This window comes from Schistocerca cancellata, chromosome 5 (genome assembly GCF_023864275.1).
Source record: "Schistocerca cancellata isolate TAMUIC-IGC-003103 chromosome 5, iqSchCanc2.1, whole genome shotgun sequence".
Classification (NCBI taxonomy): Eukaryota; Metazoa; Arthropoda; class Insecta; order Orthoptera; family Acrididae; genus Schistocerca; species Schistocerca cancellata.
The window spans coordinates 617,570,158-617,597,306 of record NC_064630.1 but is presented as its reverse complement, the minus strand read 5'-3'; the positions used below and the strand labels follow the sequence as shown (position 1 = coordinate 617,597,306).

Here is a 27,149-nt window from a genome sequence, read left to right as displayed (position 1 = left end):
TTGTCATCTCTGATAGTGCCAGCACAAGCACAATGCTGGTCTCTGACTCGGCACCCTCGGCACCCTCGGCACCCTCCTAGTGCCGACGGAATTCGCTTTCAGGTTAATCCCTACTGAAGAATTTCAAGCCCTTTTCAAGTTCACGAAAATTTCGCCAGTGGACAGAGATCAGAAATCATACAAGATTTTCACTGAAATTTTTTTCCGATCTCGCTTCGTTCTCGAGATACTGGTAACCTGGGAAAGTTACACTGAAGTGGCCCCTGGCGACAAACCACTGGTTTTCTGAAAAAAATGTACCCTACAAACAATGCGTATTTTTTCACGTAGAATACGAATATGGAATTGGTTTGAGATTGAAAACTGGGTTCAAGGTCATTTCGAGGTAATCACTCCATAATCCCATTCAAACCTTACAACTTTTACTAGGTACTTTTTTGCAGAATTGTGCCGCTCCAGAGATATCGACCGGTATAGATAAAAATGGGACACCATGTATATCAGAACGCTGTTTTTCATAGTTTGTGAGAAGGGGGAAAACTGTCAGAACAGTCAGTAGATCTAGTTATGTTTTGTGTGTTTTGCTTTGGGTTGTTACGTAGTTAACTCACCATGTCGTGTATTATTTCCTTGGATTTACATGGCCAAGTTTCAATTGTCAAAGCCGACACCAAAAGGTGAAGTTAAGATGCAGACGGAAGGTTCGCAAAGAAGGCGGGGGCGTTAAATAAGTGACAAAGAAGTTGGTGTTTGCGGCGTAGGGGTTAGGTGGATGGACAGGCGTCCTTCAGTTGTGCCTATAGCGTAAAGATTATAAGAGTTGTGTTCCGGTTGGAGCTTCAATGTACTGCGTTGATCGGCGTGTACATACAAATGTTTGTATATGATTAATATCATTTTATTTATTACATTAATGCAAAAACGCTTCGGAAGTATGCGCCAACCCAATACGTCCTAAAAATCTTTGATTTTGCCAGTATTTAAAACAGACATAACTAATGAAAGAACACAAGTATCAAAGTCGTAAGTCTTCTAGTTGAATACAGTGTGAGCTAAAGAGCGCGAGGAGGGAGCATTGTTTAGGTTAGCTTACAGTGGAAGAGCACGTAATGCCCGACGATAATAAACGTGGTACTCATCGTCACTCTTGCACACAAAACAGTATACGATCCGACCTTACAACAGTAAATACGACCCGTACAAAGTGCATTTCATTCATCTGACACTTTAACTTAAATCTATGAAAACGGTTCCGGCATAAAGTCAAGCGCCGGCACGCCGGTCGGGAACGTTATAGAAGAGAGGGCTGTGAAGAAGACGTCAAGCCAATTGCACGCGGACCGACCCCTCTCTAGGACGGCAATGCAACAGCAGCGCCCTCTGCACGAAGAGGACACAAGCGCCGCGCAGCCTGGCTGCAGCACAGTTGAAGGCTAGCCGTTCTACGACTTCCACAGCGGCATCAAGAATAGGCGTGGACTGGGCGGTTTTTTAGGTTAGAAGGCCTCGGGAAAGTACGGGGTGGGCTGCAATCTCAAAGGATGCATGTCAAATACAGGACGTGCTTGGATCAAGGAACAGTCGGAATTGTAGTTGTAAATTGTTGTAGTTGTGCTGGGAAAGTCCCTGAGCTTCAAGCGCTAATAGAAAGCACAGAAGCTGAAATCGTTATAGGTACAGAAAGCTGGCTAAAGCCTGAAATAAGTTCTGCAGACATTTTTACGAAGTCTCAGACGGTGTTCAGAAAAGACAGATTAGGCAGAATTGGTGGTGGAGTGTTTGTGTCTGTCAATAGTGGTTTATCTTGTAGTGAAGTCGAAGTAGATACTCCGTGCGAATTGGTATGGGTGGAGCTTATACTTAACAGCCGAACTAAGTTAATAATTGGCTCCTTCTACCGACCCCGAGACTCCGATGATATAGTTGCTGAACAGTTCAGAGAAAATTTGAGTCTCTTAACAAATAAATACCCCACTCATACGGTTATAGTTGGTGGGGACTTCAACCTTCCCTCGATATGTTGGCAAAAATACTTGTTCAAAACTGGTGGCAGGCAGAAAACATCTTCCGAGGTTGTCCTAAATGCTTTCTCCGAAAATTATTTCGAGCAGTTAGTCCAGGAACCCACGCGAATTGTAAATGGTTGCGAAAACACACTTCACCTCTTAGCCACAAACAATCCAGAGCTAATAGAGAGCATCATGACTGATACAGGGATTAGTGACCACAAGGTCGTTGTAGTTAGGCTCAATACCGTTTCTTCCAAATCCACCAGAAACAAACGCAAAATAATTGTATTTCAAAAAGAGGATAAAGTCTCACTAGAAGCCTTCCTAAGAGACAATCTCTATTCCTTCCGAACTATGCAAATGCAGGCGAGATGTGGCTCAAATTCAAAGATATAGTAGCAACAGCAATTGAGAGATTCATACCTCATAAATTGGTAAGAGATGGAACTGATCCCCCTTGGTACACAAAACAGGTCCGAACGCTGTTGCAGAGGCAACGGAAAAAGCATGCGAAGTTCATAAGAACGCGAAATCCTGAAGATTGGCTAAAATTTACAGACGCGCTAAATTTGGCACGGACTTCTATGCAAGATGCCTTTAATAGGTTCCACAACGAAACATTGTCTCGAAATTTGGTAGAAAATCCGAAGATATTCTGGTCGTATGTAAAGTACACAAGCGGCAAGACGCAGTCAATACCTTCGCTGCGCAGTGCCGATGGTACTGTTACCGACGACTGTGCCGCTAAAGCGGAGTTATTGAACGCAGTTTTCCGAAATTCCTTCACCAGGGAAGACGAATGGAATATTCCAGAATTTGAAACACGAACAGCTGCTAGCATGAGTTTCTTAGAAGTAGATACCTTAGGGGTTGCGAAGCAACTCAAATCGCTTGATACGGGCAATTCTTCAGGTCCAGATTGTATACCGATTAGGCTCCTTTCAGATTACGCTGATACAATAGCTCCCTACTTAGCAATCATATACAACCGCTCGCTCACCTATAGATCTGTACCTACAGATTGGAAAATTGCGCAGGTCGCACCAGTGTTTAAGAAGGGTAGTAGGAGTAATCCATCGAACTACAGACCTATATCATTGACGTCGGTTTGCAGTAGGGTTTTGGAGCATATACTGTATTCAAATATTATGAATCACCTCGAAAGGAACGATCTATTGATACGTAACCAGCATGGTTTCAGAAAACGTCGTTCTTGTGCAACGCAGCTAGCTCTTTATTCACACGAAGTAATGGCCGCTATCGAGAGGGGATCTCTAGCTGATTCCGTATTTTTAGATTGCCCGAAAGCTTTTGACACCGTTACTCACAAGCGAGACGGTTGTGATACAGGACTATATGCCTACCACAAACCAGGAGGATGAGGAAGGTGAAGCTGTATATGAAGAGTTAAATGGAGCCATGAGAGGAATCAAAGGAGAAACAAATTTAATAATTATGGGAGACTGGAACGCAATAGTAGGAGATAAAGAGGTACAGCCAGCTGTTGGACGCTACGGCCTTGGTAAAAGGAATGATAGAGGAGACCGACTTATAGAATTTTGAAACAGGAATCAACTGATAATATCGAACACGTGGTTTCAACATCACCGCCGTAGAAGATACACCTGGAAGTCACCAGGGGATAGAGAACGATACCAAATTGATTACATTCTAGTCAAAAATAGATTTAGAAATCAACTAAAAGACTCTAGAGCATACGCAAGCCCAGATATTGTGAGTGATCTCAACATGGTTGTTGCGGAATGCCGACTCAAGTTCAAATGCATAAGGAAGAAAATAGGAAATGGAAAACTGGATATAGGGAAGCTTGGAAACCGTGAGACGCAGAAGGAGTTCCAAGAAAGGGCTAAGGATCTAATTCAACAGCATCCTATAGAGAATGTAGAACAACATTGGGAAAATATGAGAGATGGCCTAATAAAAGCAGCTGAAGAGATAATTGGAAAACAAAAACCTGAAAAGAGGAAGGAGTGGATAACTGATGAAATAATACTTATGTTTGAGGAAAGAAGGAAGCTCAAAAATAATGAAACGGAAGAAGGGAAAACGGCATACCGAGTGCTTAGGAACAAAATCAACAGGAAGTTGAAGCAAGTAAAAGAAAGATTCCTAGAAGACAGATGCAAAGAAGTTGAAGACCTTCTGAAGAAAGGGAACCTTGAATTAGCATACAAAACAGTGAAACGCTTCTTCTCAGGAGGACAAAGGATTAGATGTAATGCCCTAATAAGAGAGGATAATAAGATGGTGTATAATCATGAAGATATTGCACTTACGTGGAAGGAATACCTAGAGAAATTATATGGAGGCAACGTACAAGATGACATGATTGAAAGTGAGGACGAAGTAGATAAAGATGAACTAGGAGACAGCATACTAAGGTCTGAATTTGATCAGGCACTACAGGCACTTAAGCACGGAAAAGCACCAGGAATTGACTCATTGCCTACAGAAATCATCAAAGCAGTTGGAACAGAAATAAAAGATAAATTGTATAAATTAATCTGCCAAATATATGATACTGGAGAGCTGCCTGAGGACTTCAAAAAGTGTATTATTGTTCCATTACCAAAGAAAATGCCAGCAAACTCGTGTGCACAATACAGAACCCTCAGCCTAACATCACATGCATCAAAAATTTTGACGACCATCCTCCTCAGAAGAATTGAAGGGAAAGTGGAATGCATGCTCACAGAAGACCAGTTTGGCTTTAGAAGAGAGAGAGGTACGCGAGAAGCCATTATGGCCCTAAGGCTCATAATAGAAAAAAGAATGGAAAAAGGAAAGGACACCTACATAGCATTTATTGACCTCGAAAAAGCCTTTGATAAGGTTGAATGGAAAAAGCTATTCCAGATATTGAGGGAAACTGGAGCTAAGTATAAGGACAGGAGAACGATATGGAACATATACAAAGAAGAGGTGGCAATAGTGAGATGTGGGGAACATCAACAACAAGCAAAAATTAAACAGGGTGTGAGACAGGGATGTGCACTCTCCCCTGTCCTCTTTAATATGTACATACAGAAAGCAATGGACGAGGTCAGAGAAAAGTTAGGACAAGCTAATGGAATCAGCATCCAGGGAAAAATAGTTGATATGCTGCGTTTTGCGGATGACATTGCTGTCCTAGCGGAAAATGAGGAAGAATTACAAGTAGTGTTGGAGGAAATGGAAAACACTCTTGCTACACGGTACAACATGAAAATTAATAAGTCAAAAACAAAAATCTTAGTTGCAAGCAAACAAAATAATCAAGCAATTACGAATATAAGGCTGAATGGAGAGAAGCTGAAAGAAATACAAGACTTTGTCTACTTGGGAAGCAGAATAACATCAGATGGTCGTAGTAGGAAAGATGTAATAAGTAGAATAAATCAGGCAAAGATTGCATTCTATAAAAGGAAAGGACTTCTCACATCAAATATGATAAGTCTGTCGTTAAGGAAGCGGTTAATAAAGACCTTTGTTGGGAGTGTGCTTCTCTACGGCAGCGAAACCTGGACACTTGGAGAGGACGAAAGAAGAAGGATTGAAGGATTCGAAATGTGGTGTCTGCGAAGGATGTTAAAAATTCCATGGACGGCCAGGATGACAAATGAAGAAGTCCTGCAGAGAGCGGAGGAAGTTCCAGTTCTTTGGAAGACGGTCAAGAAGAGGAGAGATATATGGATGGGACACATTCTGAGACATGAAAGTCTTCTCCACACTATAACGGAAGGCCTTGTGGAGGGCAAAAGGGCAAGAGGCAGACCTAGAAGAAAGTACATAAGCCAGATAATGCAGGACCTAGGATGCGGAAGTTTCACGGAATTGAAGAGGCTGGCCGACAATCGCGCTGAATGGAGAGCTGCTGCAAATCAATCTTAGGATTGGCAACTTAAGAAGAAGACTCACAAGCAACTTCTAATCAAGCTGCGTGCCTATGGGGTATCGTCTCAGTTGTGCGACTGGATTCGTGATTTCCTGTCAGGAACGTCGCAGTTCGTAGTAATAGCGGCAAATCATCGAGCAAAACTGAAGTGATATCAGGTGTTCCCCAGGGAAGCGTCCTGGGGCCTCTGCTGTTCCTGATCTATATAAATGACCTGGGTGACAATACGAGCAGTTCTCTTAGGTTGTTCGCAGATGATGCTGTAATTTACCGTCTAGTAAGGTCATCCGAAGACCAGTATCAGTTACAAAGCGATTTAGAAAAGATTGCTGTATGGTGTGGCAGGTGGCAGTTGACGCTAAATAACGAAAAGTGTGAGGTGATCCACATGAGTCCCAAAAGAAATCCGCTGGAATTCGATTACTCGATAAATAGTACAATTCTCAAGGCTGTCAATTCAACTAAGTACCTGGGCGTTAAAATTACGAACAACTTCAGTTGGAAAGACCACATAGATAATATTGAGGGAAAGGCGAGCCAAAGGCTGCGTTTCATTGGCAGGATACTTAGAAGATGCAACAAGTGCACTAAACAGACAGCTTACACTACACTCGTTCGTCCTCTGTTAGAATATTGCTGCGCGGTGTGGGATCCTTACCAGGTGGGATTGACAGAGGACATCGAAAGGGTGCAAAAATGGCAGCTCGTTTTGTATTATCACGTAATAGGGGAGAGAGTGTGGCAGATACACTCCTGGAAATGGAAAAAAGAACACATTGACACCGGTGTGTCAGACCCACCATACTTGCTCCGGACACAGCGAGAGGGCTGTACAAGCAATGATCACACGCACGGCACAGCGGACACACCAGGAACCGCGGTGTTGGCAGTCGAATGGCGCTAGCTGCGCAGCATTTGTGCACCGCCGCCATCAGTGTCAGCCAGTTTGCCGTGGCATACGGAGCTCCATCGCAGTCTTTAACACTGGTAGCATGCCGCGACAGCGTGGACGTGAACCGTATGTGCAGTTGACGGACTTTGAGCGAGGGCGTATAGTGGGCATGCGGGAGGCCGGGTGGACGTACCGCCGAATTGCTCAACACGTGGGGCGTGAGGTCTCCACAGTACATCGATGTTGTCGCCAGTGGTCGGCGGAAGGTGCACGTGCCCGTCGACCTGGGACCGGACCGCAGCGACGCACGGATGCACGCCAAGACCGTAGGATCCTACGCAGTGCCGTAGGGGACCGCACCGCCACTTCCCAGCAAATTAGGGACACTGTTGCTCCTGGGGTATCGGCGAGGACCATTCGCAACCGTCTCCATGAAGCTGGGCTACGGTCCCGCACACCGTTAGGCCGTCTTCCGCTCACGCCCCAACATCGTGCAGCCCGCCTCCAGTGGTGTCGCGACAGGCGTGAATGGAGGGACGAATGGAGACGTGTCGTCTTCAGCGATGAGAGTCGCTTCTGCCTTGGTGCCAATGATGGTCGTATGCGTGTTTGGCGCCGTGCAGGTGAGCGCCACAATCAGGACTGCATACGACCGAGGCACACAGGGCCAACACCCGGCATCATGGTGTGGGGAGCGATCTCCTACACTGGCCGTACACCACTGGTGATCGTCGAGGGGACACTGAATAGTGCACGGTACATCCAAACCGTCATCGAACCCATCGTTCTACCATTCCTAGACCGGCAAGGGAACTTGCTGTTCCAACGGGACAATGCACGTCCGCATGTATCCCGTGCCACCCAACGTGCTCTAGAAGGTGTAAGTCAACTACCCTGGCCAGCAAGATCTCCGGATCTGTCCCCCATTGAGCATGTTTGGGACTGGATGAAGCGTCGTCTCACGCGGTCTGCACGTCCAGCACGAACGCTGGTCCAACTGAGGCGCCAGGTGGAAATGGCATGGCAAGCCGTTCCACAGGACTACATCCAGCATCTCTACGATCGTCTCCATGGGAGAATAGCAGCCTGCATTGCTGCGAAAGGTGGATATACACTGTACTAGTGCCGACATTGTGCATGCTCTGTTGCCTGTGTCTATGTGCCTGTGGTTCTGTCAGTGTGATCATGTGATGTATCTGACCCCAGGAATGTGTCAATAAAGTTTCCCCTTCCTGGGACAATGAATTCACGGTGTTCTTATTTCAATTTCCAGGAGTGTATGATACGCGAGTTGGGATGGAAGTCATTGAAGCAAAGACGTTTTTCGTCGCGGCGAGGTCTATTTACGAAATTTCAGTCACCAACTTTCTCTCCTGAATGCGAAAATATTTTGTTCAGCCCAACCTACATAGGTAGGAATGATCATGAAAATAAAATAAGGAAATCAGAGCTCGATCAGAAAGGTTTAGGTGTTCGTTTTTCCCGCGCGCTGTTCGGGAGTGGAATGGTAGAGAGATAATAGTATGATTGTGGTTCGATGAACCCTCTGCCAAGCACTTAAATGTGAATTGCAGAGTAATCATGTGTAAGTAGGCTGTTTAGATTTTTATATTGGTAATGCCACGTAGCGCTCTGTATGAAAATCACTGGCTGTGCTGTGTGCAGTATGTGGCTAGATTGCATTGTTGTCTGCGATTGTAGTGTTGGGCAGGGGCAGCTGGATGTGAACAGCGCGTAGCGTTGCACAGTTGGAGATGAGCCGCCAGCAGTGGTGGATGTGAGGAGAGAGATGGCGGAGTTTTGTAATTTGTCATGAACTGCTATATATATTATGACTATTAAGGTAAATACATTGTTTGTTCTCTATTAATATCTTTCATTTGCTAACTATCCCTATCAGTAGTTAGTGCCTTCTGTTGTTTGAATCTTTTATTTAGCTGGCAATAATGGCGCTCGCTGTATTGCAGTAGTTCGAGTAACGAAGATTTTTGTGAGGTAAGTGATTTGTGAAAGGTATAGTTTAATGTTACTCAGGGCCATTCTTTTCCAGGGATCTTTGATAGTCAGATTGCGTTGCGCTAAAAATATTGTGTGTCACTTTAGTGAATGTTTGAGTACGTTCAGTTGTGCTCAGCTGTTTGAAAAGCAAATAGTGTAAGAGGTTTATCAGCACAGTCGTGTATAATTGTTTCTAAGGGGACGTTTCATATGTCGACCCTTAGCCTAGGATACCTCACTGGAATCTTCTGATTTTTTCTTGTAGTTTGTGTATTTAGTGTAGCTTTTGTTTATTGCTAGCGCTTAATTATAGAGAGAATTTCCTTTGTAGTTGTGGTTTTTCATTGTTGCACAGTAAAACAGTTGTGGCATGCATGAAGATTTGCACCAAGTATTTCGCAGCTGCAATTAACTAGATATTATTTTCTGTGCTATGTTAATGTGTTCTCTTATTTTTGCTCTTCAAATTGTGTTTTTCTGTGTTATCGTGTGAAATATTGTCACAATACGTAACACTAGGCTCCAAAGTAAACTGAGAAATAATAGTGACGACGAGCGTAGCTTATCAGCACCACTGCGTAGTGAATTAACAGACGTTCCAAGTAGTAATTTGGTAATTGTGCATAGGGAAATGGAGCGGGCGGCAAATAATGGTGTAGACAGTGAAACAGGTTGTGAACAGGGAAGCATTATCGATCGATCGGTCGGCAACAGCTCGCCTCAGGAATCCGAAATGACAGGACACAATCTTGCAAATACTGTAGATTCAGGTTTTGCGTCCTCACCCTTTTCTCAAATAAGTCAAGACACATTTTCTGCTATTCAAACTGCGAATATTGCCGGTTCAAATGCGTTGCTGAATAGCACTGAGGAACATGTTTCAGACACCAGTGCACTGTTATTACAGTTAATGCAACAAATGGGACAAAGGCTACAAAAGTTAGACACAACGCTTGAACAAAATCAGAAACAAATGGAACAAAATCAGAGACAAACACAGCAAAAGCTTCAAAAGTTAGACACAATGGAACAAAATCTTCAAAAGTTAGACACAATGGAACAAAATCTTCAAAAGTTAGACACCACACTTGAACAAACACGTGAAGATTTAACTACTGAGTTACATAACATCGAATCGAAATGTCAAAAAGTCTGTAATGACGTAAAAACACAAATTTGTGAGCATTTCCAACCTATTTTTTCGTATCATGAAAATGCATTACAGAATCACGAAGCAGCCATAAAAGAACTGCAAACTATTGTTCATGAAAATCATGAGACCTTGCAAGCTAAAATTGACTCAGTTGCATCTACCGATTCGGTTACGCAACTTGCAAAAACTCATGAAAACTTAAAGGACACAGTAGATACCCTGAAAATTGGTTCAGAAAGACACATGGAGGAAATAAGTACACTATCGGAGAAAGTAGCCGAACTTTCGGATCAGGTCACTAACTTATCTACGAAGGTAGATGATGATCTGAATGACACAAGACCCGTAGCCTTCACTGACACAGAAGAGTATGAACAAATAAGAAAATTCAAACAAAATCAAAATCAAATCAATACACAGTACAAAAGAGAAATCCGGGAAGTACAAGATCAGTTGACGCAGGTGATACAAGAATTACATATTTCAGAGGACACTCGCGCTCCAACACGGGAAGAGGAACTTAGAAATACGGAAAAGCCACAAAATAATAACAGGGCATTTCGGTAATTATGAAAGGAATTGGCAAGGTGGACCGAATTTTGAGATGGAACCGCCGACACGACGTAACAATGACCGATATGCTACTCGCCGACACGATGACTTTGACTATAAGCTGTTCATTACTACACGTAAATTCAAAACATTTAAGAATTCTGCCAATGACATTCATCCACAAGCGTGGCTCCATCAATTCTCTCATTGTTTTCCTCCCAACTGGTCATTAGAACACAGATTAGAATTTATGTGTGGCTACTTGGAGAATGAACCAGCTGTAAGAATGCGATCGGTCATTCACGATTGTCATAGTGAAGGAGAATTTTATCATGCCTTCCTCTCAGCATATTGGTCACAAGATACACAAGACCGAGTAAAACATAGCATCATGATGATGAAACACTTTGAACAATCTGAATTTTCCAGTCTTGTCAAATATTTTGAAGACATGTTGCACAAGAATCAGTACCTGTCAAATCCATACAGCCCCTCAGAACTCATCCGCATTTGTTTAATCAAATTGATGTTTCAATAATTATTCTGATCTTTTATGTACGTACTCATGTCATAATTCCTGTAACACTGATGTATATGTTTATTTCTATTCTGTTGTAAAGCCTGTACTACAAATGTTATCTGTATTGTTATGTTTTTAATGATGTATTTTGTACCTTTGTAATTGTATTCTCATGTTATAATATTGTAATTGACGCCAGTTAATCAAATTAAGTAACTTGTAATCATTCATTTCAATGCGCACATTTCTGTTGGTCATAGTATATGGACAATATGTGAGAAGTTGGGGCTCTTAGTGTTTACATGTGTGTTGATAATTCAGCAAGAGACTGGATAACAGCATTGCTAGTTCTAAGGACAATTCCAAAAACTTTGTGAGTGCACAAGTGGTGGTTATGGACTTGCTATATTCTCCGCAAGACTCTTCGATGGTGAATGTGCACCTGCACCGTCGCAGCAGATGGCTGCTGGCCATCTCTACCAGGACTACAGTGGGTCTACACCTTTGATGACCCACCAATAGCAATATTTCTACAAGGACTACAGTGGGTCTACACCTTTGCTGACTCACCAGTACCACAATTTCTACAAGGACTACAGTGGGTCTGCACCTCTGGTGGTCCACCAATACTCTCTACCAGGACTGCAGTGGGTCTGCTCTGTGATGACCTACCTACCAATATTCGTCAGAACTTCGAATGACTCTGCTGTGGGTTTGCTCCATTGTGGCCCATTACCTGTCAGCATGTCAAGAGTCAGCACTGTCTTTCCGTTGGAAGGACACCGCTACTTCTTCAAGACTGCATGGAAATCCACTACTTCTGTGTGCAATTTTTTTTACTAATGAGACTTTGTGAAAAAAAACTGTAATTACTATTATGATGAATGATCAGGACTGTCTTTATGGACTGTGAGAAAATTTTAGCTTTTGACCAACATTGTATCAATAAGTGTGTGCATTGGATATCTTTGTTAGTGTAATTATAAAAAAAATTTATCAAATCATTATTGGCCACTGGCCAAAAAAATTTGTAAAATTTTTTGTGGGGAGCATGGGGGCTATGTAAGTAGGCTGTTTACATTTTTATATTGGTAATGCCACGTAGCGCTCTATATGACAATCACTGGCTGTGCTGTGTGCAGTATGTGGCTAGTTTGCATTGTTGTCTGCCATTGTAGTGTTGGGCAGGGGCAGCTGGATGTGAACAGCGCGTAGCGTTGCACAGTTGGAGGTGAGCCGCCAGCAGTGGTGGATGTGAGGAGAGAGATGGCGGAGTTTTGTAATTTGTCATGAACTGCTATATATATTATGACTATTAAGGTAAATACATTGTTTGTTCTCTATTAATATCTTTCATTTGCTAACTATCCCTATCAGTAGTTAGTGCCTTCTGTTGTTTGAATCTTTTATTTATCTGGCAATAATGGCGCTCGCTGTATTGCAGTAGTTCGAGTAACGAAGATTTTTGTGAGGTAAGTGATTTGTGAAAGGTATAGTTTAATGTTACTCAGGGCCATTCTTTTCCAGGGATCTTTGATAGTCAGATTGCGTTGCGCTAAAAATATTGTGTGTCACTTTAGTGAATGTTTGAGTACGTTCAGTTTTGCTCAGCTGTTTGAAAAGCAAATAGTGTAAGAGGTTTATCAGCACAGTCGTGTATAATTGTTTCTAAGGGGACGTTTCACATGTAGATGTAGATGTAGATGTATAGCAGCGACTTAGGAACTTTATTACTTCTATTACGAATTGTGTACGCTGAAGAGACTTCTTATTTGTCTTTCGCCATTTGTTTGTGACTCATCATTATAAATTTTAAAGTTAAGTATTGTCATGTAATTTTCCGTAATAAAACTCATTAACCCGATTTGCTTGAGTTGTTGTCTAGCGATCCAAGAAGCAGGGTTCCTAGGCACCCGTTTTTGACAAGTGGGCAGCATACAACAAAAACACCCATCATAAATGTGACAAGTGTTGTTGTAACATCAAAAAGTGCGCCAAATGCATCATCATATCCATTATAAATGGAGACTTGCGTTACTGTAGGTAACTAACTACACTTTGCAACATTAATGAATTTATCGATACGAAGTTTACTGTGGAAATTTATTGAGTACATGCCTATCCTCTTTATGTAAGTGAACAAATGAAGTTCTTCAGAATTGGTTCGAGTTCCTTAAGGGCGTCAGCAGATTAACTCCTGTCGCGAAATGTGTAGCTAGCCATTCTTCTCAAGAATGGCATCTCAGCGCTCATTTGTCTCCGTTCGTCATCCCTAAGGAGTGTGCAAACTTCAGTGCCATACAAAAGGGTAGGTTTATCCAGGGTGTTATTTATTTCAAATCTGATAAGCCACTGAACGAAAGAGAGTCTGATGATTCTTTAGGCCTGTGAAGTTTGTGATTTTGTGTTGCATATCATGTTCTTGAATGTTGCTGAAGTTCTACCTTAGCTATCTGAGTGTGATTATTTGCTTGACGGTTGTCTTGTCCATTGAAATTTTGGTTATCTTGTGGCCTTTCATGACGAAGGCTATAACTTTGGTTTTATTGAGGGCGCCCCCCCTCCTCCTCCGGCTCCTCTTGTACATTTCTACAATTGTTACAACTGTGTATAGGCATACGCTCATCTCTGTACATCATCTTCTTCTGCAAGAAGTAGCCGGCTGCCTGGGAAGTAACGTCTTATGGTGAATTTGTCTTGATTCTGCCATGGTCATTTTACCTCCATTCACTGATGATTTTACTGTGTATTGTATATTGTGCAAACCACCTCCGGATGCCCTGTAAAAAAGGCCAAGTATTTGCTACTGTTCAGATCATAGAAGCGAACTGAATGGTAATATGATGAATCTAAACACAGATTATGAATAAAATGTTTATGGACTATCGTTTAAACAAAGTTTGTCAGGTACAAATTCAGCGAAGCTTGACAATTATATCAATGTTCGTTATTGTATGTATTGCATTGTATTTTAACTGGGGACCTAGAAACGACGGAGAGGCTCTCCCCCCCCCCCGCAAGCGCAGTGGTCCACAACCCCACGACGGCTACCGCAGTCCACTTCACCCCTCCGCCGCCCCACACCGAACCCGGGCTATTATGCGGCTCGGTCCCCGGTAGACCCCGCAGGGAACATCTCACACCAGACGAGTGCAACCCCTATGTTTTCGTGGTAGAGTAATGGTGGTGTACGCGTACGTGGAGAACTTGTTTCCGCAGCAATCGCCGACATAGTGTAACTGAGGCGGAAGAAGGGAACCAGCCCGCATTCGCTGAGGCAGATGGAAAACCGCCTAAAAACCATCCACCGACTGGCCGGTTCACCGGACCTCGTCACAAATCCGCCGGGCGGATTCGTGCCGGGGACCAGGCGCTCCTTCCCATCCGGAAATGTTCGTTATTACTATTGGTAATTCATAAATTCCTGTCTGAAGTTACGTATGTTCTGTTATTTAAGAGTTATACTGATTCAATAGAAGTCGCCATACGGGAGGAATAGATAAATAGTTACATTAACTTTCTCGCACCAAAAAGCCAATCAATGGTTTGCAGACCATCTGTTTATCAAAATTAACTTTACATTATCATTCTGACGTTAAAAAGAAATTACAAGATACGTTGCTTCTGTCCTGTCGTTGTTGAGTTCTCTAAGCTTAGTATCACACAAGAGACGATTTACAGACTTAACAGGTCACGAAACGTTTTGTAATTTTAAAGCTGAAAAATTTTGACACACTTTAAGTGATTGGAGACTTTTTATTTACCAAGCATGCTTGAAATAAAAGTTGATTACATTGTATAGAGAGAACTATTGCCAGAAGAATGTTGCAGCACTTCTGAGGAGGTAGAAGCAGAGCAGAACCAACGTCCTATCAGCCATGGTGGCCCACACCTCCGTGGGAGTCGTGGTGGCCGGCGCCGCCTTGGTGCTGCCCTGGGCCACCGTGGTGCTGGGAGCCGCCACCGTGGTGCTGAGATCCGCCACCATGGTGCTGCGAGTGCTGAGGGCCTCCGTGGTGATCCGGCACAGCGCTGGCCCAAAGTGACGAGACGCACATGGCGGCGACCAGGAGCACGGCCAGGACCACCTGCCCAAAACAAAGACTCATGCTACAAAACGGTAGAGCGGGAAAAGAAGGAGGAATGAACATTAGGGTCTGACGTCCCGTCGATGGCAAGGTCATTAGCCACAGTGAAAACTCGAAATGGGATAGCATAGGTCTGGAAATCGGCTGTACTCCTTTAAATAGACTTTCCCAGTTTTCAACATCAGCAAAGTAACACGTTAAAGGCTTTTTATCCTTTGAAAATGGATTAATGCCGAAACGTGTAAGGATTAATGAACAATAATACAGAAATGTGGACAAGGCAAAAGTCTTATTATGAGGGGTGGTCAAAAGAAAAGGTACGAAACATCAATGTGGGTATAATTAAAGTCTTTATACAAAACTAATCACCAGAGGCCTGATCATAACTATCCCACACTTTCATGAGCCAGAAGAAGGCCAAGGTTCCGCTTTGTCCTTCGTTTAGTCGTCGGAGTTAAAGCGCTTCTTCTGAGATTTTTTTCTGGAGGATCGAACACATGGAAGTCTCAGGGCGATGTGTTGGGGCTGTAGGGCGGATGCTCTTGCTGATCCCACTGGAACGTGGCCGTTACGCTTTGTGGGACCTTTCAGACGCGTGGACGCGGGTTATCGTGTCTCATAGTACACGTCATTGTTACATTCCCCCATTTCCGTTGAAGTCATGAATTGTAAACGGGAAGAACAATTTCTGATCAGCCTCTGTGTGAACTCGAATTTCCGTTATCCTGTTTTATAGTCTCCTCGCGAAATATACTTAGGAGGGATCGGCATAAGAATGGCTCTGAGCAATATGAGACTTAACATCTGAGGTCATCAGTCCCCTAGACTTAGAACTACTTAAACCTAACCAACCTAAGGACATCACACACATCCATGCCCGAGACAGGATTCGAACCTGCGACCATAGCAGTCACGCGGTTCCGGACTGAAGCCCCTACAACCTCTCGGCCACCACGGCCGGCTCAGTATAAAATTATCCGGTTGTCACCAGTGGATCCAGACCTATACCTGATGCTATTTGTGAATTTGTCAGTAATTTTACAATACCCTGGCCGTGTTACGAGCGCTGCGCTGGTTAAGTCGCGTGACAGGATCCCCGCATATCGTGACGTGCCCGTTTTCTGTCGGGGTTGTTTCCCAAGGAGCAGCTGATTTCACAGCGCCTCTAGAGCCCTGCCTGAACTACGCTGTGGCATACACATTGCCTGATTCCTCCGTAAGACTACTCCGGCTTCGGTGACCCTGCCAGTAGCTACACAGCCGCCAGCAAAGCCTTCGACTTTGTCGAAGCATGCAAACCTCCCACCCAGCAATGATGGTGTCTTCAATTAGACGATGTCCCTCTTCTTTTTGTAGATGATATTGTCATTACTCGAAAAAATAAAGACCACCTCCAAAGACCAGTACACTGCCTGAATGAAATTTTCTATTTTAAGAAGGGTTTCGATAAGTTACCGGAAGAGAGGTTTGAAACTGCTGGCAAAAACTAACAGCCCGTCACACATCGTAAAAGTAGTTCTGCTCGTATACAGCTAATATGTTACTGTTGACAGAAATGGACTGTCGGAATCGAAGGAATTAGACAAGCTTGTTGCCTTTCACTGCTTCTGCTCAATACACAATAAAATCTTCAGTGACTGGAGATAAAATGCCCATGGAAGGATAAGGACAAATTCACCCTAACACATTAGTTACCAAATGGCCGGCTACTTCTTGCGGAAGAGGATGATGTACAGAGATGAGCGTATGACCTGCACACAATTGTAGAAATGTAAAGAGAAGGGGGGGGGGGAGGCGCCCTCAATGAAACCAAAGTTATAACCTTTATCACGAAAGGCTAAAAGATAACCAAAATTTCAGTAGACAACACAACCGTCAAGCAAATAATCACACTCACATAGCTAAGGTAAAACCTCAGCAACATTCAAGAACACGATATCCAACACAAACTCACAAACTTCACAGGCCTAATAAATAGCATCATCAGACTCTTTCGTTCAGCGGCTCATCAGGCTTGAAATAAATAACACCCTGGCGAAACCTACCCTTCTGTATGGCACTGAAGTTTGCAAATCCTTAGGGGTGACGAACGGAGACAAATGAGCGCCGAGATGCCATTCCTGAGAAAAATGGCTAGCTACACATTACGCGACAGGAGTTAATCTGGTGACGTCGTTAAGGAACTCAAACCAATTCTGAATAAGCTGCACAACTACAGAATATCTTGGAAAGATCATATACTTCGGATGAACATCGGCCGGATCCCCCGAAAAATCCTCATATTCCAAACCAGCAACCTAGAGGTAGAAGATGTGCTGGAAGGCCAGCAGGGGGATGGACTAAGAAGCCACAAGCCCCAATACTGAATAGGAAGAAGAGAGAAGAAGATTCTTGACAATTTCAGAATTTTTGCTATTGAAAAAAGACACTGTACAAAAAAAGGGATACACAGGGTACACACCGTATAACACCGTCTCTAGCATTAACAATGGTCTTAATTCCACGAGCAAGAGAGTCTCCAAGTTTCTGCATGTAAGTCATGTCGAGCTGAACAAACTGACAGATGGTTAGGCTCATACACCTACCAAATTGTGGGTATGTTGATAGCTGCGTTTAACCCTCTGTTCCAGATAGTCGCAGGTGTTTTCCATGGTATTAAACTCGGCCGATTCAGCGGGATAGTTGAAGTATGACACGCTGCCTGTTGTCATCTTCGAAGTCGTGAGTGTACACAGAATGTTTATCTTGAAGATGCTGGAGAAAACGCAAATACTTTGTCACCAAAAATGATGAAGTAAACATCCTGGCTCAGGTTCATGTCGTATGAATGAGTGGGCGATAGTTATGGATTGAATAATACCACTAAAACATTACAGAACCCCGCACCAAGCATTGCGGTTGAAGGCTACATTCAGCAGTCGGTACATTCGATGGCTTACATCATTCTAAAAGTGACAAAATTACGACCTGTCACGCGGTAACCTTCTCCAGAGCAGTTCCTGTCGGATTTGAACAGATTATCGTTGAAGGATAGGACACTTTTCTTCGAACTTTTTACGACCTCTGTGCTTGAGCCGTGTTGCACGGCTGCGACTGGTACAGAATATATGGCATATTCTTTCTAGGTGGTAATTAATTGTCCTGTGTTCTTTTTTCTTTGAGTCATCAGTCTTCTGGTTGGATTGATGCGGCCCCCACGAATTTCTCTACTGTGCCAACCCCTTCATCTCAGGGTAGCACTTACGTCCTACGTTATCAATTATTTGATGGATATATTCCAATCTCTGTCTTATACTACAGGTTTTGCCCTCTATACTTCCCTCTAGTATCGTGGAAGTCATTCCCTGATGTCTTAACAGATGTCCTATCAGCTGTCCCTTCTCCCTGTCAATGTTTTCGTCATATTCCTTTCCTCTCCGATTTTGCGAAGAATCTCCTCATTCCTTACCTTATCATCCCACCTCATTTTCTACATTCATCTGTAGCAGAACCTCTAAAATTCTTTAATTTTCTTCTGTCTTCCCACAATCCATGTTTCAGTACCACAAAATACTGTGCTCCAAACGTACATTCTCAGAAATTTCTGCCTCCAATTAGTGCCTATGTGTGGTATTAGTAGACTTCTACGGCCAGGAATGCCCTTTTTGCCAGTGCTAATCTGCACTTATGTCCTCCTTGCTCCATCCGTCGTTGGTTATTTTGCTTTCTAGGCAGTAGAATTCCTTAGTTTCATCTACTTTGTGGCCATAAACCCCGAAGTTAAGTTTCTCGTTTCTGCTACTACTCATTAATTTCGTCTTTCTTCGATTTACTCATTTATTCTCAATCCTCATTTTCCACTCACCAGACCATCCCATTCAGCAGATCACGTTATTGTGCTTCCCTTTCACTCAGGAAAGCAATGTCATTAGCGAATCGTATCACTAATGTCCTTTAGCCCTGAATTTTAATCCCAATCCCCCACCTTTCTTTTATTTCCATCATTGATTCTTCGATGAACAGATTGAACAATAGGGGCGAAAGACTACATCTCTTTCTTACACCTTTTTTAATCCAAGCACTTCGTTCTTGGTCGTCCACTCTTATTATTCCTTCTTGGCTCTTGTACATAGTGTGTATTATCCGTCTCTCCCTGTAGCTTACCCCTACTTTTCTCACAATTTCTAACATCTTGCACCATTTTACACTGTCGAACGCTTTTTCCTGGTCAACAAATCCTATGAACGTGTCTTGATGTTTCTTTAGTCTTGTTCCATTATCAAACGCACGTCAGAATTGCCGCTCTCGTGCCTTTACCTTTCCTAAAGCCAAACTTATCGTCATCTAATACATCCTCAAACTTCTTTGCCATTCTTCTTCATATTATCCCTAACAGCAACTTGGATGCTTTAGTTGTTAAGATGATTGTTCGATAATTCTCGCACTTGTCAGCTCTTGCAGTCTTCTGAATTGTGTGGATATTTATCCAAAAGTTGGTCTGTCGCCAGCCTCATACATTCTTCACACTAACAAGAACAGTCGTTTTGTTGTCACTTCCCCGAATGATTTTAGAAATTCTAATTAAATGTTATCTATACCCTAGAAATTCTGATGGAATTTTATCTATGCCTTCTACCTCATATGATTTTAAGTCCTCCTAAGCCCTTTTAAATTCTGATTCTAATATTAGATCGCCAATTACTTTTAAATCGACTCCTATTTCTTCTTCTATCATATAAGACAAATCTTCCCCTCACAGAGGACTCCAATGTACTCATTCCACCTATCCTCTTTCTTCTCTCCATTTAACAGTGGAATTCCCGTTGCACTCTTAATGTCACCACCCTTCCTTTTTATTTCACCAAAGGTTATTTTGACTTTCCTACATGCTGAGTCAGTCCTTCCGAAAACTATTTCTTTTTCGATTTCTTCACATTTTTCATGCAGCCATTTCAGCTTAGCTTCCCGCACTTTGTTTTTATTTCATTCCTCAGTGCCTTATATTTCTGTATTCCTGAATTACCCTGACCATTTTTGTACTTCCTTATTTATTCGATCTGCTGAAGTAATTCTTCTGTTACCCTTGGTTTCTTCTCACTTACTTTCTTTGTAGCTATGTTTTTCTTTCCCACTTCTGTGACTGCACTTTTTAGAGATGTCCATTGCTCTCCAACTGTACTGCCTACTGAGCTGTTCCTTATTGCTGCATCTATATCCTTAGTGAACTTCAAGCGTACCTCGTCATTCTTTAGTACTTCTGTATCCCACATCTTTGCGTATTGAGTCTTCCTGACTAATCTCCTAAACTTCAGCCTACTCTCCAGAATGAGATTTTCACTCTGCAGCGGAGTTCGAGTCTCGGTCGGGCACACAGTTTTAATCTGCCGTGAAGTTTCATATTCAGCCTACTCTTCCTGACTACGACACTGTGATCTGAGTCTATATCTGCTCCTGGGTCCGTCTTACAATCCAGTATTTGATTTCAAAATCTCTGTCTGTCTATGATGTAATCTAACTGAAATCTTCTCATATCACCTGCCCTATTTCTAAGTGTACCTCGTCCTCTTGTGATTCTTGAACAGAGTATTCAGTGTTGCTAGCTGAAGCTTGTTACAGAACTCAATTAGTCTTTCTCCTCTCTCATTCCTTGTCCCAAGCCCGCTTTATCCTGTAACCTTTTCATCTACTCCTTCCCCTACAACTGCATTCCAGTCCCCCATGACCATTAGATTTTCATCTCCCTTTACGTTTTGTATTGCCCTTCCAATATTCTCATAAACTTTCTCTACATCTTCATCTTCAGCTTGCGACGTCGGCATGTAAACCTGAACTATCGTTGTGGGTGTTCCTTTGCTGTCGATTCTGATAAGAACAGCGCTATCACTGAAATGATCACAGTAACACACTCTCTGCCCTACCTTCCTATTCATAACGAATCCTACCTCCGCTATACCATATTCCGCTGCTGAGATTATCCTAGACTCATCTGGTCAGATATCCTTGTTTTCTTTCCATTTAACTTCACTGACCCCTGCTATATCTAGGATGAGTCCTTTCACTTCCCTTTTAAGATTTTCTATCTTCTCTATCACGTCGAAGGTTCTGACATTACACGCCACGTCTTGTAGAGTGTACCCGTGGTCTCGGGGTAGCGTCTGTGATTAGTAATCACAACGTCACAAGTTCCGGGTTCTAAACTAGCTACCACTTGAAGTTTGATTAATGGTCAGCAATGACGGCCGATGAGTTCAAGCATAAGAAGTCACTTTCATTCTGCCAGCGGCCTTGTCAATGAGGGCGAAAGAGCGTACAGAGATTCAGGGCACTCTCTTGTCCTTGGGGTGGTAAACTGCATCTAAAGGCGGAATAACCAGCAATGATCTGCGGCATGTGAGTGCCGAAGGAATGGAAGCCACCGAATTAAAGACACGTAATATGTATGCACAGGGCATGTGGCCTGTAATTGAAAAAGTGTCTTGATGATCTCTCCATTGGCATAACAATATGGAATAGTCCCCCATTCGGATCTCTTGCGCTCTTATAATCTGCAAAAACTGTCAATGATGTATCCGAAAACATTTTTGTGAAGTAGCGTTGGAGAATGGTGCAGGGAGTGCTATATGGTAACGAGGCTATATATCAAGATGTTGAAAAAGAGGGTAGAGAGCCTCATAAAGTAATGAGGTTTGCAATATGATATCAGACTGCATCAAACTGTGTTACAGAGTGAGACAAAATCTGTGGCTTACTCTATCAGAATGTCAGAATGCACAGCTTGGTATAATGTTCTTGCTTAATGTTACAACAGCTCTCTCCTCAAGTATTAAGTGTAGCTGATTTATTACGTTAGGATTTGGAATTCTAATTCTCAAGCATTGACTATTTATCTCTGAGAATTCTGTAATAGTTTAAACAGGGTGCGCAGTTTTTTGCTATTTAAATCAACAGAGAAGGATACCAACTAAATTAGATGAAAAAGCAAACTGCAAAAGGGACCAACATTAAAGCAGTCGGGCAGCATTAGTAAGCTATAACATATTCGCCAACCCTGTACCACGTGTGTCTCCCATGAGCATGATACCTTCGTCGGTCTTCTCAAATATATAACCTTTGGCTCCATACTATATACAATACAATGTACCAGCCGATGATAAATAAATACTTAAAGGTATATTACAGTTTTTTGTGGTACAGGGCACACATGTGGAACTACCAGCAGAACCGTAGTTTTTTTGCACCGCATGTACGTCTGAAACATATCAAAGTACCGTACAAGAACGGACAAGCAGCAAAATCTGAACTCACTGTACGACTTCGCAGTTAATGAAAATTCACAGGTGTTAGCGAAAGCACGCAAATGCCCGAGAGACCACTTACCAGACACTTGTTCATGATGCTGATGTTGATAACAGACTGCACTTTGCTGTTGAGTCTGTCCGCTTATATATGTTCTGCAGCTCCTGGTGTACATAACGAAGCTGTTGCTTTCTCAGAAAGCCACTTGGTGTGATTAGTTTAAACCTACTTTGGGGAAAGGACCATGATGTGAGTGAGTTTTTCTGAAGCACGTACGGTGCGTGACGTCAATCCTTTTCGATGGAGTGCGGGAGCTGAACAAACAAAGCAACAAAGTCACCGAGGCTCCAGAGCGAACCGGGGAACCACTGAACGCCAATAAGTGTATTTTAGCAAATACGTCACTGTGAAAACAGCGCAAATTGTTTGTCCTACTGCTTAGGTATTGCATAAGATACACTCAGTAGTTGACATGTAAGTACCCTCTTTGGTAAACGTCTTTAGAAATGACAAACGAAAACACAATCACTGCTCACACTCAGCAATCATTGCATAAAACGTATTTTATGTGTAATAGTCACAGGTTTGACCTAAAATCGAGTATGAGCTTGATTAAATTAGTAGATAGGACGTACTGTGAGAAAACGGCAGGCGCTCTATCATGTTGTAATCTTTCCTCGCATTTATTTGTTGTAATGGCTTTGTCTTCTTTTTGCTGCCACGTGTCACAACGTATAACAAGAAGACTCTAATTTTATAGACTCGTCAGTGTTGTGTTCAAAATTTAACGTGTACGTTGTGTGTGTGTGTGCCTAATCGTTACGACGAAACACGGCTGCTAATCACTCCTTATTGGAAGCCGAAATTTCATCCAGGTTTTCTGGAGTGTGGGGATCAAGTTACAGAGACGAAGGCAACGAAAAGTGTGGACAGACAATGTGGAAGACGGCTCGAAGACTCCTAGAATGACGAATAATCGGGCTGGAGGGAGTAGGATGAAGGAAAGTTGTTGAAACTGAGATCCACGCAGCTTTGTAAAGAAGAGAAGACGGAGCAAAGAATGCCGGAAATGAGATCGGCTTTCGCACCGATATGTAGGGTCTTCACAGTTCATGTTACACACTTCCAGAGGTTGTAGACGGTAGGTTGTAGGTCAAGCTTTACACAGAAATCCATATCCGAAAAGTCAGCCAACGACGCTACAGAGTGTCAAAGTAAAAGGTGCCGGCGCCTGTAAATGTATGTATATGCAGGGTGATTCGGTGATGTTACATACTTTCTACAATGATGAAGAAGGATAAGTGTATCAAATTGATGTAGGCGCCCTTGTACCGGAAACGAACGAGTCGAAAGTACTAAGCGAAAACCGTTGTGGTATCTTTGTCGGTGGAATACATGTACTGGTATTGTTGTTGCTAAGATTGTAGGGTATGCAACTTTGTATGCAACTTTCAGAGGTGGCAGTACGGACCAAAACAAGAAAAAATTCCAGTAAATACGGATTCTAAAATGCGTATTTTACGAGCTATATCACATATTCAATAGAGGAGACGTGTTTCATGTTCACTGGATATTTTTTCCTTGTTAACTTCAATATTATCACCGCTGAAAGTGGTCCACCCTTCAGTCTCGGCAACAGTACCAGTACATGTATTTCACTGTCGGAAGTTTTCACTTACAGCTTTCGACTCGTTTGTTTTCGGTTCGGGAAACTCTACCTCAAATTGATACATTTATCCTTTGTGACGCCATCACTAAATCATTCTGTATATTTGTACATTCACAGGCGCTGGCGCCTATGACTTTGACGATCTGCAGCGTCGTTGGATGACGTTTCCGGACATGGGTTGCTATGTAAAACTTGATCTACCAAATACCCTATACAACCTCTAGTTGTGTGTAACATGAATTGTGAAACACACTGCATACTATGCAAGTCATTCCAAGTATCCTTGCACATCTAAATCTCTGATAATTTTCATCTTGTGGAAGAAATGTTGCTACGTATATAAAGGCAACAGAGAAACCATTAACGTTTCTTAGCTCTATAGCATTCAAGCAACTTTAATGTCGCACCATTATTCGCAAAAAACCTGTCGAAAGGGAGTTAGTTGTTGCTCCTCTTCAAGCAACCTACTCCATTCCATAACACATAGAGTATTTACGATAAACCTTGACAGAAAACTAACATGGAATTCACACCTCCTCATATGCCATTATTCTCACTTATTCCTCATCCGCCTCCTCCTAACGTATGCCAATATTACCTTGATCTCCACCTCTCCTTAGTTTCAAAAATCTCTTCCAATCGTAGTAAGACATCGTCTTTCGCTATGATTTACTTTCTCCAATTCGTATCCTATACCACATAACCTGGTTCCTTCTCCTCTTCTTGGAGCAGTTTCGGACGCAATATATTAATCTGCCCCAGCCATTCGGTATCCATTCTCTAATAACCAGTCCCTGCACCCTGCTGCAACGTTACATCCATATTCCAAGTTCCATGTACCATCATACCTCAACTGTCTTCTCCCAATTGAAATCTCAACCATCTCTACCCAAGGATGAAATTCGTCCCAAGCCATTTTGAACAACACTCCACCACCTCAGCTTATCCTGTCGACGTCCTCTCCCCCGTCCCTCTCTGTTTGTTGTTTCTTATGTTGTAGTACTGATGATTCCACCTGTGTCATTAACATGATCATTGTAATGCACCACTAGCAACACCATCATATCATAGCAGCATAATGTATTTGAATCCACTTGCCCCAATTTTTTGGGGTGTTTTTAAAAGACGGGGTTTTTAATGTACGTGCAGGTCCATCTTTATGGGATTTTTTTATTCCGGGGAACAGGGTACCTCAGAACACCTCACTAAGTGAACCCGTATTTGCTATTATAGTCAATCCCTTTATTGTCTCCCGGCAGTAGCCACAGGCTCTCCCCTTCGTCGACAATTTCGTCGCCTGTTGAGGCTTTTGGCGGACCAGTTTACTCGACAGGTTTCAGCGCTATATCGAACGTTTGTACTCGTGAAGCATAGACATCAAAGAAACACCGCCTGTATGAATTTCTGATGGAGAAAGAAATTTCATCCCCTATTCTCTGTTTGTCCGAACCATGAAATTTTTGGGGTTAATACTCGACAGAAAACTACGTTGGCCCTGCCATATGCCCATCTCAGAAAATCGCTGCATCCATACTCTCAACGTCTTGCGCATTGCAAGATGCACATCATAAGTAGTGGATGTAGAGTCCTTCTTCGTTTGTGTCGACTCGATGAAATATAGACTATGGATTCATCATACGTTTTACGTTACGGAATAAGCTGGCTACTGGTGCGTTCCCCGCCAGTCCAGTTACGAGCATCTAGCCGGAAGCTGCCGAAGTGCACCGTCATTCCAGCGCAACGTTCTCCTCTGCATTTACATAAACCAGTGGCCGTGGCCAGTTTAATCGATAGAAAAATGAATTTATATGTAAATTGAAGGTGGGGAGAAAGGAGACGAAAGGGAGGGGATTACTGATGCTTGCATTGGAACATTGCTCTGGAATCAGCGGCGACGAGTGAAAATGTGTACGGGACAGGGATTAGAACCCAGAATCTGCTGCCTACTTGGCGTATGCTTTAACCACTGCACTAACCGTGAAACAGTGTTGTCGCACTTACGGGGACTGTCTCAGCACGCCTCACGGCCGACCCACATTTTTATAGAGCGCCACCTGTCCACAGTCACCTGTCGGTTTCTTCCATGCTACCTGTTGTGAGTTTCCCGGTGGAAGTCGGATGTATTTGTGCATCCACAATGAAGACGGTGGATCCCCCATCTAGGGGATCAATTATACAAATGCGTGGAATCTGAAGCTGTGATACGTTATATGTAATTTACAAATGGTAGAGCACAGCAATCAGTCAACCTTTCTTTGCAGGTTTTATTTGAAAAATCCAGAATTCAGCTAGTCCCTAGCCATTATCAATGCACTATTTCGTAGTCTCAGTCCATGTCAGTTCCCTGATGTTCGGGAGTCTGTGGCAGTTCTTTCAATACTCAAAGAACTGTGACAGACGCCCGAACATCAGGGAACTGACATGGACTGAGACTACGAAATAGTGCATTGATAATGGCTAGGGACTAGCTGAATTCTGGATTTTTCAAATAAAACCTGCAAAGAATGGTCGACTGATTGCTGTGCTCTACCATTTATAAATCAGATCACAATCGCTGAATGCACCCACCTTCCTAATGGAAGGTAACATGACATTATATGTAAATTGAAGGTAGAGGGGGAGAAGGAAAAGGAAAAGGAAGGGATTACTGATATCATCGGCATCAGGACATTACACGGAATCAGCAAAAATGGTTCAAATGGCTCAGAGCTCTATGGGATGTAACATCTGAAGTCATCAGTCCCCTAGACTTAGAACTACTAAACTAAGGGCATCACACACATCAATGCTCGAGACAGGATTCGAACCTGCGACCGCAGCAGCAGCGCGGTTCCGGACTGAAGGGTCTAGAACCGCTCGGCCACAGCGACCAGCGCGGAATCAGCATTTTCAGTCGTCGCCACTGATTCTGTGTAGTGTCCCGATGCAGCTAACATCATTAATCCCTGCCCGCATCTCGTGGTCGTGCGGTAGCGTTCTCGCTTCCCACGCCCGGGTTCCCGGGTTCGATTCCCGGCGGGGTCAGGGATTTTCTCTGCCTCGTGATGGCTGGGTGTTGTGTGCTGTCCTTAGGTTAGTTAGGTTTAACTAGTTCTAAG

General features: G+C 43.0%; 1 protein-coding gene across 1 annotated transcript; it reads right to left on the bottom strand.

Moving 5' to 3' along the window:
• Window positions 1–14,755: 14,755 nt before the first annotated feature.
• On the bottom strand, window positions 14,756–22,534 carry LOC126189016 (transcription factor MafA-like). Its single transcript, XM_049930834.1, has 2 exons — window positions 22,464–22,534; window positions 14,756–15,107 (listed from the first exon to the last, which is right to left on the bottom strand). Exons 1-2 carry the CDS (start codon window positions 22,476–22,478, stop codon window positions 14,892–14,894), a joined length of 231 nt encoding a protein of 76 aa, XP_049786791.1. The 5' UTR covers window positions 22,479–22,534; the 3' UTR covers window positions 14,756–14,891.
• Between the last annotated feature and the right edge of the window lie 4,615 nt (window positions 22,535–27,149).